The 21,131-nt window shown below is 42.1% G+C and overlaps 1 protein-coding gene across 7 annotated transcripts in view; it reads right to left on the reverse strand.

Moving 5' to 3' along the window:
* Nr1h4 (nuclear receptor subfamily 1, group H, member 4) overlaps positions 1–21,131 on the reverse strand; it is a 79,412-nt gene that overhangs the window by 47,358 nt on the left and 10,923 nt on the right. For 2 of the 7 annotated variants that reach the window (NM_001163504.1, XM_006513393.4), the window contains exon 2: positions 14,846–14,980. In NM_001163504.1, coding sequence (NP_001156976.1) covers positions 14,846–14,912 — 67 coding nt within the window. In that variant the 5' untranslated portion in view covers positions 14,913–14,980. Of the gene's footprint in view, positions 1–4,916; positions 5,090–14,845; positions 15,195–15,865; positions 15,882–21,131 lie in introns of those variants that run through there. The other 5 variants (NM_009108.2, NM_001163700.1, XM_006513391.4 and 2 more) reach the window with 4 other exon arrangements.

Here is a 21,131-nt window from a genome sequence, read left to right on the forward strand (position 1 = left end):
TCAGCTCCTTGGGTGCTTTCTCTAGCTCCTCCATTTGGGGGCCCTGTGTTCCATCTAATAGATGACAGTGAGCATCCACTTCTGTATTTGCCAGGCATTGGCATAGCCTCATACGAGACAGCTATATCAGGGTTCCTTCAGCAAAATCTTGCTGGCATATGCAATAGGGTCTGGGTTTGGTGGCTGGTTATGGGATCCTAGTCGGCCATCAGTGGGAAGAGAGGCCCCTAGGTCATGCAAACTTTATATGCCCCAGTACAGGGGAACTCCACGGCCAAGAAGTGAGAGTGGGTGAGTGAGTAGGGGAGCAGGGCAGGGAGAGGTTATAGGGGACTTTAGGGATAGCATTTGAAATGTAAATAAAGAAAATATCTAATAAAAATTAAAAAAAAGACAATTCAGTGCGGTTTCTACTGCTGGACAGAAAGCCTTTGCTGAACTTTACTTCTTACTCCGGCCCAAGTCCTTGAGACTTTGGAGTCTGACCTCAAAGCCCAAGCATCCTCACTCTGTGGGATGCTGTCCAATGTGAGACGCTTCCCAGGTCTGACTTCTCTTCCTCTGCCTTCTTTCCTTGCGATTGTAAATTCTGCTTGCACATAAAACACGAAAGGCTCTTCAAGGCTCGGTGTGCATGATCCCTCTTCCCCCATGTTCCAGGTTTTCTGTTTTTTTTTTTGTTTTTGTTTTTTCTGTTTCTAGAATCCCTCACGCCCCTTCCTCAGCCTAGCCGCTCTCTCCCAGAGCTCATTAAATCTAGTTTCACGTGGCTACGGATTTGACTGTAAGGACCATTTTGCTCTGCTTGTTTTCTATGACTCCACATCTTAACGGTCATGGTTCCAAGTTTAATTAAATGGTGCCTACAAACCATTACTTACTGCCCTGCCTGGGCCTCTCTTTGCTCATCTATAAAGAAAGGACATATGATCTTCTAGTCCTTTCTATCTAAAGATCTCCTAAGTATTAGACTTGTCTATGAATATTAGAATTCAGAACTTTTCTACAATGGCCACGCTGAATATCCACATATTAAATATTGAGAACACATCCTACACTGACCCAGGAAATGACTGACCAAACACACAATATACAGTATCTGTGCAGACATCAATTTCCCTCCTTTTGTGCCTAACTTGTCTGGATCAGTTGGGGAAAAAAAAAAATCAGTGCATCTGACCAACAAAAAGATTTTAGTAAAGCCACTTTGTTCTATGAGAACAAAATAGAAGAATAAAGTATAAAATTATTATAGATAAAAGGTAAGCAAAATCCCAGTTCATTTCATTATCATATGACTAAAAATCCTGAAGCAAGTAAAATTATAAAAAAAAATCTGAAAAGTTATAACATTGGTTTCACTTTTTCCTAGATTTTGTCTTCTATCCTGTTCTCTCAATTCTCCCTCCACCCAGACCCAGCTTCTCATCATCCCAAGGTCAAAGCCAATTAGCACCAGAAGCTGGATCTGTAGAACCCAGGGAAATGGTTAACTTTTCCTTCTCACATGACAGTTCTCGGTCTCAAAAGACAATTTTAGTAAAGCAAATATCTCCATAATCAAGAAAAACCCAGAGCCCCAAACTCAGGTCAGTTAATGACATCAACATCACATCTGTCCCTGGAACCATCTAACACAAAACAGGAAGAGGGATGGGAGACGGCCCAGGCAGTCAAGTACCTGCCACACATGCATGAAGACCTACATTCCTCAAAACCATGCCAAAAAGCCAGGAGAGCTCCAGGGTTCTGCTTGATTCTGAGTTGCTAGTAAGCCCAGCTAAGAACTCAGAGACAAGAAGGAGCCTGTGGCTCACTGGTCAGACAGCCTACTTGACAAACACGGGGCCAGTGAGAGATCTTGTCACAAGGAAACCCTGAAGAACCAAACAAAACCAGTGACAGTACCTAAAACGCCTGAAGTTGACCTCTGGCCTCCACATGCATTTAAGCACACACGCACACAAATACAGCTTTTCCAAGGCTATAGATAATTTTATGCTAAATAGTAAAACATTGCAAAATGTGAGAATAGTATACAATGATAAGAAACAATGCTTCGGTTCTCAAAGAATACTCACTTCTAGCTTTTCACAGTTCACTGCATAACCACAGAGCACAGCAGTAAGTATCCAGCCAGTATAAAAATGAAGAATTGGCACAGCTGACATTTTCTAAATGGTTAGACCAGAGCAACTTCTACTACAGAATTGATTATGAGCCTTAACTCCCTGCACTTGATCTATTACAATTTCCATAGCCCATTAACCCCTGGCCCAACCTTTCTTTCTCATCAGGTAATTCTTAGTTTAAAGTACAGTTGTTGGGGCTGGAGAGATAGCTCAGTGGTTGAGAGCATTGACTACTCTTCCAGTAGGTCCTGAGTTCAATTCCCAGGACCCACATGGTGGCTCACAACCATTTATAATGGGATCCAATTCCCTCTTCTGGTGTGTCTGAAGACAGCTACAAACCTCATATACATAAAATAAATAAACAACTCTTTAAAGTACAGTTGCTGAGAAAGAGGGTTGACACTAAAGATCTTAGAAAGATCTCGATGTTATTGATAACTGATGGATAATTATCCCCACACACAGTCTGTTCTAATAGCATGACCATTGAGAGGTCTATTGTGTCATCTATAATGGACACTTGATATTTGGCACACATTGAACACACCATGAACAAGACAGAAAATGTCCAGCCTTTCTTCTGTTTCTCTGTTGGGGGACCAGAGATGTCAAGGACAGGACAAAGCAACTAAGTCATTAAGTGTTGATCTATGTGATAGAGAAGGAGTGGAGGGGGTTGAAGTGGATCCACTGTAACTTAGAGTACCAGAATTTGGATCCTTTGGATGAGAGACTCCATGAGAGTTTAGGAAAATGGTCTTAAATAGGAACACATAAATAAACTCCAGGGGAGTCTGAGGTATCCCCGAAAGCCAACTTCTGGATAGAGGCCTCTACCTTTCCATAGATCGTCATCCAGAGGAACTTCCTGAGTTGAAAGGAGGGTTTCAGACTTACAATATGACAGCCATTAACATGAGGATTTTGGACAGCTGAGATGCAGTTAGTAAAACTAAGGGACAAGAGTTTTAAATGTATTAAATTCTCAGTAATTAAAAAAATCTTAATTAAGTAATCATTAGAGGCTGGTGGCTGTCAACAGGACAGCTCTAGGGAGTTTGTGAACAGAAAACGGGTTCACATGCTCATGGTGACACTTGCCTGCACTTCAGTTAGCGTCGGTGTCCAGAGCAAATGATCCCCCTACCCCTGTTTTCTTTGTTTTGTTTTACAGTTTTGTGGTTGCTGTTTTGTTTTGCTGTTTTAATTTACCTCCGATGCAGTTCTAAGCACAGCAAATGTTCAGTGGAATTGAATTGAGAGGGAACTTGCTTTAACACATGTCTTGTTTCCTAAGCCATGGCTTCTTCGCCAAATGACATGGCTTCATTTGTGAAGTTGTTTGCCGTTCCCTGCGCCTGACCTTGGGACATAGGTGTTTCTCCCAGCTGTGTCAGCTGATGGCCTCCTTCAAGAGACCTGCCCCAGTTTCCCCAGGTAGAACTAATCTCTCTAACCTCTGTACACACTTCTAATACAGCACTTATCAGAAACATGAATAATTAGCCGTATGTGTTCTCGGCCTTTATCTTCCATGCTAAACTTGAGGCAGTAATAAGAAACTAGTCTATACTGTAACAGAGGAGATGGGTCTGCACTCAATTCACCTGCAAATGGCTAAACATACGAACTTGGGGACGACATTGAACTTCTTTCAGCTTCGGTTTCAGCCCCCATAAAGCTGGAGTCCTGAGCTGTTGAGGTCAGAGGCTGCAGGCAGTAAGGAAGGCATAAGGCAAGGAATGTATACTGTGTTCTCCACACAGAGCAAACATTCAGTAGTACATCCTGCTTGGCTGCTGTTGTGGTTAGCTGTGAACGCTCTCTCCGAGGGGAGTGTTAGATTATATTCCCTTTCCTATCATTTCTGACCCTGGACACAGTGTCTGGCACATAGTAAGCATGAAATAAATGTGTGCTAAATAGAAGGGGGTAGAAAATTTGCTTTGCCACACCATGAAAGTAATTTCTCTCTCTGAATACAGTGTCAGCCGCTTTGAAACACCACGCTTAAGGAAAATGAACTGCTGCCAAGTCTGTGATCAAAAGTATGCACATCGTTGTAATTACTGGGGAAATGATTAGCGTTTAATTCTTGGTGGAAGTTTAGAAAGATGAGTTTGTGTTTTGAGAAAAAAGAATACTTACATTAGACTGTCTTTTCATGGTAAAGTATATTTTAACTCAGAGAAAACTAAAAACCCTAAGCGTAAATCTCAGTTTTTATCCATCTTACTTGTTGGAAAACACTGGAAGAAACATGAGACAAAACTAGTTCATTAAATCTATATTTCTTCTTTTTTCTGAGATCTCTATTTCATCATGACCCTTGCACATACTTACACATGTGTGACTGAAACCAAATTCCACAACACAAATTTATCTTTACTTCTGGGTAGGTGTGTTGATGTTTTCTTTATTCTAGTTTTTGAGGCTGGTACCAGGACACCAGACAAGGGTCAGAATTCAGTGACATGGAGTTTCAGCATTTTAAAGGCACAGGATTCAGTAAGAGACTTTAATTTTCTTCAAGCGTCCACGGACATCACTGTTAACATTTGACTGACTTGAAAGAATAGTACTTGGTTGGCCCTATAAGATCCCTATAAGATACTCACGTAGTTAGAACTATAGAAATCAACCCCTAAGACCCCCGTCTTCTCTGCTTGTCTGGACCTCCTTCTGACGGAGACCTATGGCTTTGACCTCTAACAAAAAGACCCATGTATTTGCCCAGTGCAGTAGGAGAGCCCACGTAGGGACAGAGGTGTAGTGACCTACCTTTAGCTGGCTTCACACTCATCCCTTCCGGCACAAATCCTGACAGCCGGTGGCTGTGGTGAAGACTAATCTGAATTGGATTTTCTAAACCCTGAAACTGCATCACCATCCTTAGCTTCCTCACGGCAACTGAGAAGGAGCCGAGGTAAGAAGCGACAGGGGCCAGAGGTTGGTGTGGTTTACTGATTAACCCCATCGCTGAGCGGAATATTTGTAAATGTTTATGAGAAAAGTCCTCAATGCCAAATTGCCTAGTAAGCTGGAAACTGGTGTCTTAGATAAACATTTTGGGGAACCCTTTCCCAGCCTAAGAATTTTTTGAGGGTAAATTTCCGTTCCCTGCCTCTAAGACTGGCTGGAGGTCAAATGCCACACGGATGGATCTTTACCTTTGTAACTAGGGCACATTTGTAACAGCAGAAGCATTAAGGAATAAGACTTCACAGTTAGCCTGAGAAGCCTACTATAGACCTGGACAAATGGGTTTGTATCTAGTAATATGGGAAGAATTGTCCGGCCCATACTCCAGTTCATATGTTGAAATCCTAGCCCCAAGGACCTTACAGTGACCTTATTTAGCAATTCCACTATGGCTCATGTCCTTATGACAGGAGAGAGAGAGAGAGAGAGAGAGAGAGAGAGAGAGAGAGAGAAAGAGAGAGAGAGAGAGAGAGAGAGAGAGAGAGAGAGAGAGAGAGAGAGAGAGAGAGCAGGACCTGTGGATGGAAAATGAAGTAAAGAGGCAAGACATGGCTTTGATATGACAAACAGAAAGATCTAGAAGGATTCCTTCCTGGGAGTCTCAGGAGGAGCCAATCTTTCTGATTTTAGACTTCTAACCTTCAGAATTCTAAGTCAATACATTTTGTTGTTTAAGCCGTGCAGCTTTGATATTCAGGCACAGTAGTCAAAACCAAAATAAATAAATTTAATAAATCCAATCTTTCTTAATATCTACAAGCTCTATGGACAATGAACACGTACATAGGCTAATTTTCTGCCTTTATTTTCTCATTTTTTTATAAAAAGGATTGATCCAGTGTGGTGGTGGCATACACCTTTAATCCTAGCACTTAGGAGGCAGAGACAGAGGATTTCCATGTGTTCATAGCATGCCTGGTCTATAGAGTGAGTTTTAGGACAGCTAGGTCTACATAGAGAAATCCTGTCTCAAAAAACAAACAAAAAAGTTGGCCTTTATTTTTATGCTATGTATATGCATGACACATGTGTACCTGGTGCTCACAGAGGCCAGAAGAGGGTGTGGAATTTTCTGGAACGGGAGTTACAGAAAGTTGTGATCTGTCACATGGGTGCTGGGAACCAATCTTGGGTCCCCTGCAAGAGCAACAGGTGTTTTTCAAATGCTGAGACATCTCTCTGGCTCCAATTTCCTAATTTCTAAAGGGTGGAGGTGATAATAACACAACTCATAGTCATATCTGATTTAAATAAAATAATGTAAAAATGCCATAAGTATATGGTGGTTGTTGTCATTGTACTGATATTATACTTAGTTTGAAATTGTAGCATGGCTTCCTTATGGGATAGAAATGGTTCCATTTTTAAAAACATGTACATAATTTCTGAATATCAGCCTTAAGACTTTGCTATGTTGTTGTTTTTGTTGTTGTTGCTGCTGCTGCTGTTGAGAAAGTGTGAGCAATGGACTCAGTAGACTCAGGGTTGATTCCAGGCATGACGCTACTAGGCATGCTATGTAACTTCAGGTAAGTCTCTGGGCTGCTGTGGGCCCCATTTGTCAGCCTCACCAGATGGAGAAATATAGATAATAATAGATAATATCCCTGCCTACACCCTTCACAGGCTTGCTGTGAAGATAAAATGAGATTATCAACATGAAAGCAAATTCAGAGACAAAGGTGATACCTGCCATAATTTGCTGACATCCCCACAGCCTTTATAAGTGTCCAAAGTGTATTAACACATTATCTCTCAGGAGCCTCACTTCTACCATATGTAACAGCGTCTTATGTATGAGGCCCTCTGTCTTCAACCCTATCTTACAGAGGATGAATGACAACTCAGTGCGGTTAAGTGACTTGTGAATAGTTTACAAGGAATGAAGCAGAGACGTTAGCATTTGACTTCAGGATCAGAATCCGATGGCTGAAAGGCTAAGGCATATCTGCATCACTCCCTGTAGGACTGAGGGGACCTCAGGAGATGGGGGAGGAAGAATGTAAGAGGAACAAAGAGGTGACTGTGGTAGAACACTGTCATGGGACACCACCACTGTGCTCCTGACCTCACAGCAGCTGAGCTTTCTGGCACAAGACCTACAAGAGATTGGATAAGGAAGGCTTATCTTATCATGGAGGAGAAGGGCCCTTGAGCCCACCCACCAGGACCTATAGGCAGATAATGGTAGCTGAGCAGAGGGTGTTCACAGGGCCATATACCTCCCTGAACACCTATAGGCACTTAGTGATCTCTGGGGGAGGAAGAAAGATTTTCTCCAGTGGCTTAGATAACTTGTGGCAGGAGGGCCACACTCCTGTAAATAAGTCCTTACCCAGGTCATGTAAACAGCTTTAATAAAACTTATTGTATCACTAATGTAAAAAGACATGAAAGTAAAAGAGAGATTAACTAAGTATTTTAGTTAGGGTTTTATTGCTGTGAAGAGACACCATGACCACGGCAACTCTTATAAAGACAAACATTTCATTGGGGCTGGCTCACAGTTTCAGATGCTTAGTCCATTATCATCATAGCAGGAAGCATGGCAACATGCAGGCCGACATGGAGCTAAGAGTTCTACATTGGGATCCACAGGTAGCAGGAAGAAACAGTGACACACTGGCCAGGTCTGAGCATCTGAGACCTCAAAGACCATGCCCTCGTGACCTTCAACAAAGCCACGCCTACTATAACAAAGCCACACCTATTCCAACTAGGCCACAGCTCCTATTAGTACCATTATGAGCCTATGAGAGCCATTTTTTTGAGAGCCATTTTTATTCAAACCATCACACTGGGGTATCAGCAAGACTGCTGGGAGAGGAGAATGAAAAACTGCCTCCTGTTAACCACTCCTTTCCACTTTCCCGCAAAGGTGTACTATCTGGGACAGTAGCCCCTGGTTACGTCCACCTGTACTCAAGTAAGTGGTGGCAGCTCCTGAGTCACACACTCATGTTTCAGTGTTCCACATGTGGAGAGTGCTTGCTACGCTGGACTAAAATAGATTCAGGACATGTCCAGCATCATAGCAAGTTCTGTAGGACAGCATAGCTGTAGATTGTATAGATCAATATGAATGGCAGCCCAGCCAAGGTACATTGGGCATTGCTGTGATGGGGTAGTGCAAATACTGGCAATACTTGTCTAAACACTCACTGCAGGAGAGCTGTGACCAGCATCCTGTGATACAGTCTTATTGAAAATACTTTCTCTTTGGTTCGTGGCTCAGTCTCTGAGAGTCCCCAAGGGTCCAGGTTAGTTGACTCTGTTGATTTTTCTGTGAGAGTCCTATCCCCTTTAGGGCCTTCCACCCTTCCCCCAACTCTTCCATAAGAGTCCCGAGCTCTGTCAGGTTCCCCAACAACTGGAGCAGGGCTATCCCTAGAGCTGTAGCCTGCCTGTGGAATCTGTTCTCCAACTGGATTGCCTCGTTTGGCTTCAGTGGGAGAGGATGTGCCTAACCCTGCAGAGATTTGGTGCTCCTGGGCAGGGGGTGTACACAGGGGCCCCCTACTCTCTCAGAGGAGAAGGGGAAACGGGAGGGATGGACTCTGTGAGGCAGGGATGAAGGCAGTGACCGGGATGTAAAATAAATAAATACATTAATTAATTGAAAAATAAAAAGAAAATAAAATGCTTTCTCCTCTGAGAAGGTGAATAGAAGTGTTCTCTTAGCTGGAAACCTTCAGCACCCAGATCCTATCCCTGTCCTAATAATATTTTGGGTGTCTACGTGCTGTTTAAAGGAATGTGAATTAGATTGTTTGACAACTTTAAATATCCTCTCTCTCTCTCTCTCTCTCTCTCTCTCTCTCTCTCTCTCTCTCTCTCTCTCTCTCTCTCTCTCTCTCTCTCTCTCTCTCTCTCTCCATAAAAGGGCAATAGTACTGACAGGTGTCCCAGAGGAGTCTCTGTGGGAATTAACATCAACAGCAAACAGAGTACAGGTGCTTACAATGCCCCTGGCTTTTGGAGAAGTACTGAATGAGGCCAGTAACTTGCACAGAATGGTGGGATGTGCCTGAACCACAGACAAGCAGATGGCAGAGACAGAAGTGAACCAGGCAGTCTGCTTTAAAAATATATAAAGTAGCTGGGTATGCAATCCCAGAATTTAGGAAACGGAGACATATGTATTAGGGATTCAAGGCCATCTTTAGCTACACAGGCCGATCTGAACTATGTGAGAACATGTCTTGAAAACAACAAGAGGTTTTAGACTTTAAAATGTACTTAGTCAATATGGTGTCTGACATATGGAAGGCATTCAGAAAAGGTCATCATTTTGACTCTTCTCACAGCTGTAAATTTATTTGTGATCTGACTTTATGGTTACTTTTCTCAGCTTGGTACCCCTAAGAATCTGCTTCTTACCCTACAAGGATGAGAGCTAAATTGTAGAGTTTAGAAGAATCACCAAGCAGCTGGTCAACTTGGCTATAACTCTCCATCTTATGGCATGCCTTTACCAAAGTATGCATGCCCTGGCTGAACGCAGCAGCGATCCACATTGTAATAAGGAAAGGCTCACTCAGTATCGTGCCTTGACCCATTTCTATACTTCATGAATAAAAGACAGGATATGAGATTTCCTGCGACAGAAAAAATTAAAGCCACAGGGAATTAGGGGAAAAAAAAACCCAAACCCAAACTTTAGAGACTGTTAAGAGCTGTGGAAGAGTTAAGGATGAGGAAGGCTGTGAATGGCTCAGTGGCTGAGAACTTGCCTAGAGTGTGAAAGGTCTTGGGTTCAAGCTCTTGCACTGGGAAAAAGGAAAATAAAGAAAAGAGAGAAGAACAGAAACTCCAGTAACGCTAAATAAGGCTGATGTAGCCTGAACCAGGCATAGTTTCCATCACCTGTAGACTTCTAGATTTAGTTCTACCAACAAGTTAGAGCCACGTTCGCTTGAGCTGAGCTCAGTGAGATGGGAATACTGGAAATCAAATGTCAGAAATACTCTGTAAATCCTCATCTCAAGAATTTTAATTACATTTTGAGACATCTGGGTGGTTCGGTAACATCTGGAAGAGTCTTTCTAAATTGAAGTACACAGCTTTGGAAAGAACCAAATTTCAAAGTGCACGTTTGCTAATTAATGATAAAGCATACCCGGAGGAGGCGGACAGAAATAGCTTTGTGGCGTTATAAAGCAAGGAGGAATAATCAAAGATGATGGAACGTGGGAACAGAACGCATGAGGTTCAACTGTTGCTCCTCTCTGGGCTTCACTGTGGTGCAGAGATTTGGGGAGAATATTAGGTAAAATAATAATGATGTTTATTATTAATAATATATATATGTATGTATCTGTATCTGTATACACACACACAAACATGGATTCCAAAGTTGTCGTTAACTTTAGCAGCAGTGTGATGTGTAACGCTAGGGTGAGGTAGAATATGAATCTCGTTCCTTGAGGTACCCGGAAATGTATTTGCATATTGTAGATTCTTTTCAGCTCCTCTACAATTCTTTGTACTTAACAGTGAAGAGAGAGAGAGAGAGACAGAGAGAGAGAGACAGAGAGAGAGCAATTCCTTCTTTGGATGAGTGGACTAGTGTTCGTCATTTCAATAATTTTAAATTGCAGCTCATGGCAGTCAAGCTCCAGATGAGCCATGATGGTTTGTGATGTCTTTGAGTTTCTAGAACACACACTTTCTCTCTCACAGCCCTTTCTTCTTTTCCAATGCACTTAGACAGGAGAAAACTGAAGTGCAGAGAGTCCCACTTGCCTCTGATTTTAATTCCCTCAGTTGTATCACCCCCTCCCCACTTGAGCTCAGTATATCTTCCCCAGGAGCACAGAGCTCAGGGGTTTGAAACATGCTGCTCTGTGAACTTGGGTCCTGGGAACGCCAAGTTCTTGCCTTTGCTAATTCTGCCCTGTCATTAAGTATATGATCTTTGAAGTTCTGTGGGGGTTTTAGTTTCTTAAATGTACTAAAATAAAGCACGGGTTTTAATGAATATACCACCTCTGACTCTGTGTGCTGAACCGCAAGAAGCCATGGACTTTGCCATTATTGCTTTTTATTGGGCACTAATTACATAAAACCTTGCCTTCTTTCATCAGAGATGCCCCTTTTAAGCCATCAAATTAATCTTTGACCGAGTTTCCGACTTGCAGGCTCTCTCAGGGGAAAGGAGACTTATCTCTATGAGGCCATCTTGTCTTTCCACTCCTCATGCTCCATGGAGATCTGGTTACCGATGGGCTAGGTTTCCATGTGGGTCTAACAGGGTGGCAGGATAAGTTCAAGGAGCCTAGGGAAGTGGTTCCTGCAATTCTATATCACATTTGACCAGGCTTTTTTTTTTTTTCTTCCTTCTGATGCTAGTGTCAGAGTGCAATGGCCCACCTCAACTCTGAGGTGTGTTTTCAAATACCAAAGGAGATGGCAATTTGGCTTGAGTATATGAATGCTCTAGAAGGATAAGGGAGTTAGTGTCTCAGGACCTTCAGCTCATGAAGCCAGCTATTAAATGCCCACTTTGAAATCTCCCAATGGTCCCAGCTCACTCTGCTCATGACACTGATCTAGAAGCCTCACCTCACACTGGTCTTCTTCCCCTCCCCCTCCCATGAGCCTACCCCTCCTCACCTAAAGTGCTTGCACACAGTCCCTCTTTCAGACTCTAGCTTTTGGTATTTCTACCCCTCCTCACCTAAAGTGGTTGCACACAGTCCCTCTTTCAGACTCTAGCTTTTGGTATTTCTACCCCTCCTCACCTAAAGTGGTTGCACACAGTCCCTCTTTCAGACTCTAGCTTTTGGTATTTCTCCTTCATCTTAAGCAAAGCTTTGGAGAATGGAAGAAGCTGGAGGCTGCCATTAGGAAGGGTGTCAGTGCCTCCCTCCAGTACCTGCTAATATGTACGCATAGGTATTTGCCTTGAGGACAGTCACCTTCCCAATATCTCAAGGTTGGGATTTCACTATTATAAAAGTTTCACTTTATAGTAACTTGAGTATAAAATAGCCACTTCTCTAGTGTTTTTATTGTCCTACATAAAAATTCAAAGGTAAGACCTTTTCAAGTCCATTCCAGACTTGCTAATCCTTCCTTCTAGAATGTTCTTGATTTCTTAGTTTCCAGTATTGAGTTGTTAGTTCCACAGAAGTCTTCATTAAAGCCATTAAAGCAACCCATTCCTCCAGTCACTATGACATCACCTCTTGCTATTGCCTAACAGCAATAATAATACAATAATAATATGCTATTGGCATATTATTTTCTAATACTTACCTGGTATTAACTGTGAGTCCATTCTCCACCAAGATCTTCCCTGTTTTATTTTTATTTTTTGCTTTATTCCAATGCCCCAGGCAACATCAGCGCTCAACATTTGAAGAGAAGAAATGATAGCTATCCCATATGCTTGTCCTAAAATTTACTTGCTTTTGTAACAACACAGGCTTTAAGTAATACAAACCACTGAAAGGAGTTTACCTCCCTGGTCAGTTGAAGCCATAGGTTTCTAGGTCTCTGTCATAGCTTAAGATGCAAAAGTGAGGAGATAGGGTCTGTGGGCTACTCATCCAGGGCTAGCAGTCTTTGTACTGATGTGCCACAGCCTAGACTTGGGGAGGGGCCATAGTACCCATCAGTGTCTTCTGGACAAGAAAATGGAGAAGTGGAATGAAGGACTCTGTTCTCTCCCTGCTCTCCTTTAGCCCAGTCGGGTGTGACTGAGGCCCCAGGAGAAACAGATATGGAAAGAATGCTTAGGCCTTGCTCTAGAACAGTAGTTCTTACCCTTCCTAACGCTGTGACCCTGTAACACAGTTCCTCATATTACAGTGACCCTCAGCCATAAAATCATTGCACTGCTACTTCATAACTGTAATCTTGCTACTATAATGAATTGTAATTTAAGTATCTGATATGCAGGATATCTGATATGTGAATCCCCCAAAAGGATCACAACCCCATTTATGTGTGTATATATATATATATATATATATATATAGAGAGAGAGAGAGAGAGAGAGAGAGACAGAGAGACAGAGAGATTGAGATATATATGTAGATTTATAGACATACTTATATATGTATATATGTATGTATATGAACATACACACACACACACACACACACACACACACTCAGAGCAACAACACAAGAAGCAGAAGTTTCAGCAGTGCGTGCTCGCCTATCATTTGCAAGTGCATCTAATCTGTCAGAACCTTCTAGACTTTACTCTTTAAGGTCAACCTTGTACCTGGAGTGTAAAGCTGGATTAGTTTGTAAGCAAAAAAACCTACATTTTCCTCTCTGTGTGCAAACTTGAGCCCAGGATGATTCATTTTTAACAATATTAAGACTGGCAAATTTCAATTGACCATTGTAAAGTCTTAGGGCAGGAAGTGGTAGTTTTTCTTTAAGAAACAATAGTAAGGGGAATTTTGCTTCATCTATAGTATACAGCAATAATATAATAATTCTGTGAGCTCTGATTGGTACACCAAAAGTTATCCAGATCTCTATGTGTTGATTTTTTCTAAGGGAATACAGAAGAGCAGGCTAGAACAAATGGTCAAGTGATCAGAAGTGGAAGCCCGACCTTTCATTGCTCACAACTGACCCACAGGATGGAGGCCTACTGGAAGAAATAGGATGCAAGGGTGGTCTGTGAAAACTGGCATTTCACAAATAATTACTGCTGAACGTGCTCCCATAAGCCTCTTTTATGCTTCCTTCCTGTTATTTATTACTAGATTGTTGTTGATCTGGTGTTCAAGGATAAATGAAGCACAATTGTTGCCAGCAAATTCTCTGACACATCTGGCTGAGCAGATGTGTAGGTAGGCAATGTGAGCACTAGCCCAATTGCTGGAAATGTATCAATTATTACCATATAGAAAAAAAAATAATGGCTAATAGATAATAGAGCAGCACTAGCCAGTATCTGACACCAACTAAGGGATCATGCCTTAACATATCAATCTTGGTGAGATTTCAAGTGGGTTTTTTTTTTCTTCCATTTTTGTTATAGTCTACCATGGTCTATGTAATGCTGGATGGGAACTGGGGGCAATCTAGCCTCAAGGGAAGGTAAGTCATACAGAAGGAAGTCATTCAAAAAGTGGCAGAGTGCTTCCTACCCCACCTAAAACATGCCCTCATTTTGTCTCTTTGCTAATGTTCTCAGTTGAACTCTTTATACTTAGATGTTTTTCATAAATTCATAAAGTGGAGCAATATATCATTTTATGGTGTCATCTGGTTACAGATCTACTTAAAACCACTTAGTACAATTTGTCCTCAACCTAGTTTAAATGACTAATCATGACACTGTGCCAAAGATTTCCCCCCAGTACGGGAGGAACAGTGGGAGGAACCTTAGGGCTGAGCACTAAGTAACTTCAGCCTTTAATAGGTATCATATTAAGCCATAAGCATTATGATTTCATTCGTTAATACCTGTTATAATAGTACTAGGATTCACTCTAGATCAGGAAGTAGTTTCTACTCCCCACTCAGTTAATTATCTAGTCTCAAGGCAGAGACTGACAATCCTTATATATTAAAAAAAAATGAGGAGCGAGATAAAGAGCACTGAGTTCAATAAATTCAAAGTACAGCCTGGCTGAAGAGTTCACATTTATTGAGCACTTGGAGGAAGCAAGAACATTTTCTCAAATTCACTGCTGAGGCTTCCTTCTGACATGGTGAGCTTGTCAGACTCCTATTTAAATCAATTTGACAACTTACCAAATAAGCTTTCAGAAAGAGAAAACTCGTCCGTAGCCTGTAAATGGGAGTGCCCAATCAGATTCATCTTGGCTACCACTCCAACTTTTCAACTTGAGAAAGTACTTCTGGGATGGTGGTCCTCAAATAAGATCCCTGGAAGGCAAAGACACAGACACGCTCATGGTTGCAATACGTGGTCAGACATTACTCAAGAGAAACAGAGAGAAAGCAGTCGAACATACAGATGTCCAAACGCCTTCTCTGTAGAGATTTTTCTATAGCCTTTCTGTATGCATTTTCTCAATATTATGATTATATCTCATTTGAACTTAAAAATATTCAAGTTATATGCCTTCAGAAGAGTTTTTTTTTTTAGTTTAATTTTCCATACGTTTTTCATTTAAATTCCAGTATTTGGGGATTTAGGCAAAATGTGATGACATTTGGGGTTTGTTTTTACTTCTTTTATATATAGAAAGAAAAACAAAAACATACATAAAAGTTTTAATTTAAAAAGGGGTCATCTTTGATTTATTTTCTTAACTTTATTTAAAAGTAGAACAGGGCTATGTAAACACACGATAGTAGTTTCATAATACCTCTTATTATAATTTCCTTGGTTATTTATGAGTTATATCAATAGGTCAAAATTCAGAGACTGTTTTCCTAGGACAGACTTGATTTCTTGCTGCGGGGGAAATGTTTAGGGACTCTTACTCATTCGAATGTCTACATTAGTTCTGCATTAGACTAGGGTAAGACCAAAACGCAAAGGATGTAGGGTAAATAGAGAGATAGTAGAGGCTGGAGAGATATCTCAGCCCTTAAAAGCACATACTGCTCTAGCAGAGGATCTGGGTTCACTTTCTAGCACCCACATGGAGAATTACAACTGTCTGTTTCAGAGATGTGACACCTTCTTTTCTGCCCTCCGAGGGCTCCAGGTATGCAAATGTGCCCAGACATATATGTACAAAATACCCCCACACATAAATTATATTTTTTAATTTAAAAAAAAGAAATAATGATAAATCTTACCCAAATGTCTGAAGCTTCATTCTGAAGGAATTTCTAGAGTTTATTTAAGAGAAGCAGGTGTCCACACTGAACTGTTTCTGTATCAACTTGCCTCCCTCCCTCCCTCCCTCCCTCCCTTCCTTCCTTCCTTCCCTTCCTTCCCTCCTTCCCTCCCTTCCTTCCTTCCTTCCTTCCTTCCTTCCTTCCTTCCCTTCCTTCCCTTCCTCCCTTCCTTCCCTTCCTTCCTTCCCTTCCTCCCTTCTTCCCTCCCCCTTCTTTCCTTCCTTCTTTCCTTCTTCTCTCCCTCCCATCTTTTCTTCCTCCTTCCCTCCCTCTCTCCCTCCCTTCCTTCTTCCCTCTCTCCCTTCTTTCCTCCCTCCCTCCCTCCCTTCCTCCCTCCCTCCCTCCCTCCCATTTTTCCTTCCTTCCTTCCTTCCTTCCTTCCTTCCTTCCTTCCTTCCTTCCTCCCTCCCTCCCTCCCTCCCTCCCATTTTTCCTTCCTTCTGTTTCTTACCTCCCTAGAGAGGAGACAGTGAAAGGTGAGTCCTCAAAGCTTTCCCCCTAGGCTAAGAATGATTTTCTAACCTTTTTATCTTGTCTCCACTGAGAAATTATTTTCTAAGTGTTTATATTTTCTTCCCTGGAAGAGAATATTAGAGTTTTGTTGGACAAATATTTATCTCCTTAGAATTTCCCCACCAGGCCTTTCCCAGCTCAAGCAGAAGAGAGCTTCTGATCTGCCCGGCAAGGTGGCCCACAGAAACCGCTTTGCTTCACCCACTCATTTGTTAACGCTTTCAACAAACATTTATTGAGAGCTCATTCCAGTGTAAATCCTGGGCTGGATCTTCTGAGATAAAGTGATGAAGACCAAATAGCATCCATGCTCCATGATGTCAAGCTTAATGACAAACAGATATCTGTAAAGTGACCACACAACTCGGGTGATTACATGTAGTGTTGAATGTGGTTTATAAAGGTCCAAAACAACTGGATCCCTGATCCACATGCTGTCAAAAGATACTGAGACTGGTGAGGAAAGACATGGGCTTTTTTCTATTTACTTGTTTGATTGATTGGTTGGCTGATCTGTCAATGGTTTCACTATGCATGCCAAGCTGCCTGGCCTTGAACTCACTATGGAACACAGGCTAGCCTTGAACACACAGCCTCCTGACTACTAAGATTACAAGTATTCACCCCCATACCTGGCAGAAGATATGGTTTTGAGAGAAGGAAATTTCTGTGGCTTACCTGAACAGACACCAACAGCATCATCGACAACATCCAGACCTGATCCAAATGGTAAACCAAGCACATAGCTTTCCTAAACTCTAGAAAAACTCTACCATTGAGCCTACCGTCTAGAAAGATAAGTGACTTTTGAAAGACACCGAGAGCCATAACCATCATCCCAGAGTGAAACCTAAGTCACAGGAGAAATGTATCATGTCCAGTATCTGCATTCAGCTTGGAAGGTTTTTCTGAGCATGCGGTAAGAAAGGAAGGCCTGGCTGCAATAAAAAGCTTTGAAAGTCAACAGAATCCAACAAGAAAAGAAAGCCAATCTCACTCCCACACTGGGTGGTTTGAATGAGAAGTGCCCACCCACAGGCTTATGTGCTTGAATAATCCTTCAGTTGGGGGCGCGGTTGGGGAGTTTTAGAACCATTAGGAGATTGCGCTCTGTTGGAGGAAGTACATCACTGGGGGGTGGGGTGGACTTTCAGGGTTTATAATCTTGCCCACTTCTAATTCACCCTCTCTGCTTTCTCCCAGTGGTTAATGATGTAATCTCTCCTGCACTGCCCTCTGACACCACGCTGTTAAGGACTCTCCTTTCTGGAACTTTAGTTAAAATAAACTCTCTTTTTCCATGACTTGTTTTTAGCTCTGGTGTTTTTTGACAGCATCAGAAAAGTAAGTAACACAACTCTTATCCTCATATCACTGTCACAGCTCAGAGCGGACCTTTGAACCCCTGAGGGCCCAGGAGCTCTGTGGAGCAGTTGTGAAATAGAAGCAACACCGTAGCCCATGCAGAATGTCCAGCAGTGCAACATGACTTCTGAGTGAGTGAAGGACAAAAAAAAAAAAAAAAAAAGTAGAAGGACAAGCCAGAGAAGACTCTACTCTGCCTATCAAGAGACATAGGCCCTTCTGAAATTCTTGGGGACTATGATCGGGAAGACAGGCTTTGATAGGGAGCTGGAGGAACAGCAGAATTAGCTGGGAAATGCTGAAGCCAAGAAGGAAATCTCATACCTACTTGCAAGCCAGTTTAGAACTAGAGAAATTCAAGCTTAACTGTTAAGTCTCCATTGTATAAATACATACATGAAAAAAAAACACACACACACATACATGGAAGCCATATACCCCACATATAGGCTGTTTGTTGCCCCCAATTCACACAATGACTATTGGAGTTTCTCCTGTTAGTAGAAGAGAATATTCTACAATGCTAAAAGCTGTTCATTGTTCTTCATTTTCAACCCAAATGTATAATCCGCAAGTTACTGCCATTTAATGCTAACTCTGATTTTAGGTTCCCCCTCACCCATGGTCCCCTTTTCTCATTTCTGCAGGTTGGTTTAATTTGGTTAGAGTTAAATTCTCATTATGTTTCCTAATCTGTTCCTGAACTCCTGTGCCTCGAGGATCCTCCTGCTTTGTGTAGCTGGGAGCATAGACCGTTCATGACAGCTACGGTTTTTAACCTTGTGTATTATTCACAGGACTATAAAACATAATTCCATAGCACATTACATGTATCTAGTGTTTTGTTTTTAAATTTTCCTTTTCTATAATAAATGTATATATTTACTCACATTACAGCCCAATATCAGCCCTTCCTCTCCTCCCAGTACCCCCCTCACGTTAGTCCTCCTCCCATTTCCCAGATAAGGGGAAGCCCTCCTCTGGATGTTAACCCCCCCCCCCACATACCCATCCCACCCATTCACACCTCTAACCCCCAAAACTCATATCAAGTTGCATCGGGACTAGCCACATCCTCCCCCACTGAGGCCAGACAAGGCTGTTGGTTTAGGGGTGTGGGGTCCACAGGAAGGAAGGTAGGCTACAGACTAAGGAACAGCCCCTGCTCCAGTTGTTTGGGGGACCTGCACGAAGACCATGCTCATCTGCTACATATGTGCATGGGGCCTAGGTCCAACCTGTGTTCACTCTTTGGTTGGTGATCCTGTCTCTGGGAGCCCCAGGGGTCCAGGTTAATTGATTCTGTTGGTCTTCCGGTGGAGCCCCTGTACTCTTTGAGTCCCTCAGTCTTTCTCCTAACTTTTCCATAAGACTACCTGAGCTCCGCCTACTGCTTGTGTGTGAGTCTCCGTCTGCATCTCTTTCCTTTGGCTGCTGGGTGGTGCCACTCAGAGGACCATTATGTTAGACTCCTGTCTGCAAGTATAACTGAGTATCATTAATAGTGTCAGGGATTGGTTCTTGTCCATGGGATGGTCTCTAGTGTTTTATAGGTGGATTGTTCTTCATTTGGATTTCTGGACATCCTACTACTGTATGTTCATTTAAACGTGGTATCTTCAGTTCAAATGACAGGCACATAATAGTCCCCGAAGAAATGTTGGCTCACTTAAGCTACTTGTTTTTACTGTCTCCCTTGCATAGTTCTGCCAAGTTCCATTATATCTGGTGTATTCCCTTGGGAAAATGGCACATTCTCCTATTACGACAAGTTTTTGGATATAATTTATCATGGCTCACCCAAAGAAAAACTCAATTCCTCCAAGTCTGCCTCGTTTGGGTGATTATTGCTCACTGGTGGGGTGGGGGGAGAGGGGGATTCCACAATGTTGGCGCCCCCAATAAGTTAACAACAGAGTTGTCTAGTCACAAATAGTGAGTAGGGCACACTCAAACCTATTTCCATGATTTTACTAATCCCTAAAAGAGCTTTTTAAAAAGAAACTCTTTTATTGGAAAAAGTAACACAAGCACTTGATGTTTTAGCTTACTTTGTGTTGCTAGAGCAAAATGCCTGTGTCTAGATTAATTACAAAGTAAAAATGGTTTCTTTGATTCATGACTATGGTGGCTCTAGCACAGTGGCAATGGCCTGGCAAAGATGTTGTGGCTGCATCAGAACATAGATGAGATATGGAAAAAGTGACTCTGTTATGTAGAAGGGGCCACTAAAATATTTTCTGCAATATATATAAATTTCTTTTAATTCTAGAGGCTTTAAGATTTTCAACACTTAAACTTTTTCTCTATTGAGTTTAATTTAAGTTATTGCCGGTATTCACTCAATCAAAATTACACCTTGCCTTGCGATCTGTTTCTGCAGATGGGTGACTACTCCTCTGTATCAAAGCGCACAATAGAGAAAACAGTCTCTCATACAAGCGTGAATGCAGACACATCAAGCTCCGCTCACAGGTAGGTGACATCTCATAGCTCCAAAGAAGCAGACATGCTAGAAACACAGCTGGTATGCCAGGACAAGCAGAAACTGCCCGGTTATATGTACACACACACACACACACACACACACACACACACACGAGTTAGACAGAGCAAGCAGGAAGTGTGATAAGGACATATATCCTCAAAGCTCACCCCGCGATGAACTTCCTCCAGCAAGCCTGTGCCTCCTAGAAAGTTCTATTACCTCCCCAAAGAATAATCCTGAGGACAAAGTGTTTAAATACATGAGACATTTCTGGGTGACAGTTCTCCTTCAAACTACCACATGTAACTGCAGACCTTACAGCTGCATTCTTGTAGAAAAAAACATGAGGTCAGGAATACATATCTGTTCTGAGTTCCTACAGCTTTGCGTGCCACCTGGAACTAGTCACTCAACACTTCTACCCCTAGACTCTGCAGTATAAAGTTTTAAAACCTAGTGTCAAGTTCTGCAAAGACTAAAGTGTTAACCTTTCTCATACTTCAACACATATAAAAAGGGTGACATGAATGAAAAAAATGTTCGCCATATTCCAAATGTCAGAAACGGAACTTGTCAATCGATCATCAAAAGAATGGATACAGTAAATAAGCGTTGTGTGGACACTTTTGGAATTAAAATGCCTGTAAACTGAACAAAACTATGACAAAATGAACCGGGACTTCGTGTGCTCATATGGATAAGTAAAAAGCATCATACGGAACAGAAGATTCAGGCTTTAGAATAGTACATATGACTCGATGTCATTTACACGTTCTTAGATATCTGCAAAGCTATTATTACCACTGGCACTCTGCTGCTGGGCCCAGCGAGCTATGACTTGAGAGCTAAGGGCTTCAT

The sequence above is a fragment of the Mus musculus genome, chromosome 10 (genome assembly GCF_000001635.26).
Source record: "Mus musculus strain C57BL/6J chromosome 10, GRCm38.p6 C57BL/6J".
NCBI lineage: Eukaryota > Metazoa > Chordata > Mammalia > Rodentia > Muridae > Mus > Mus musculus.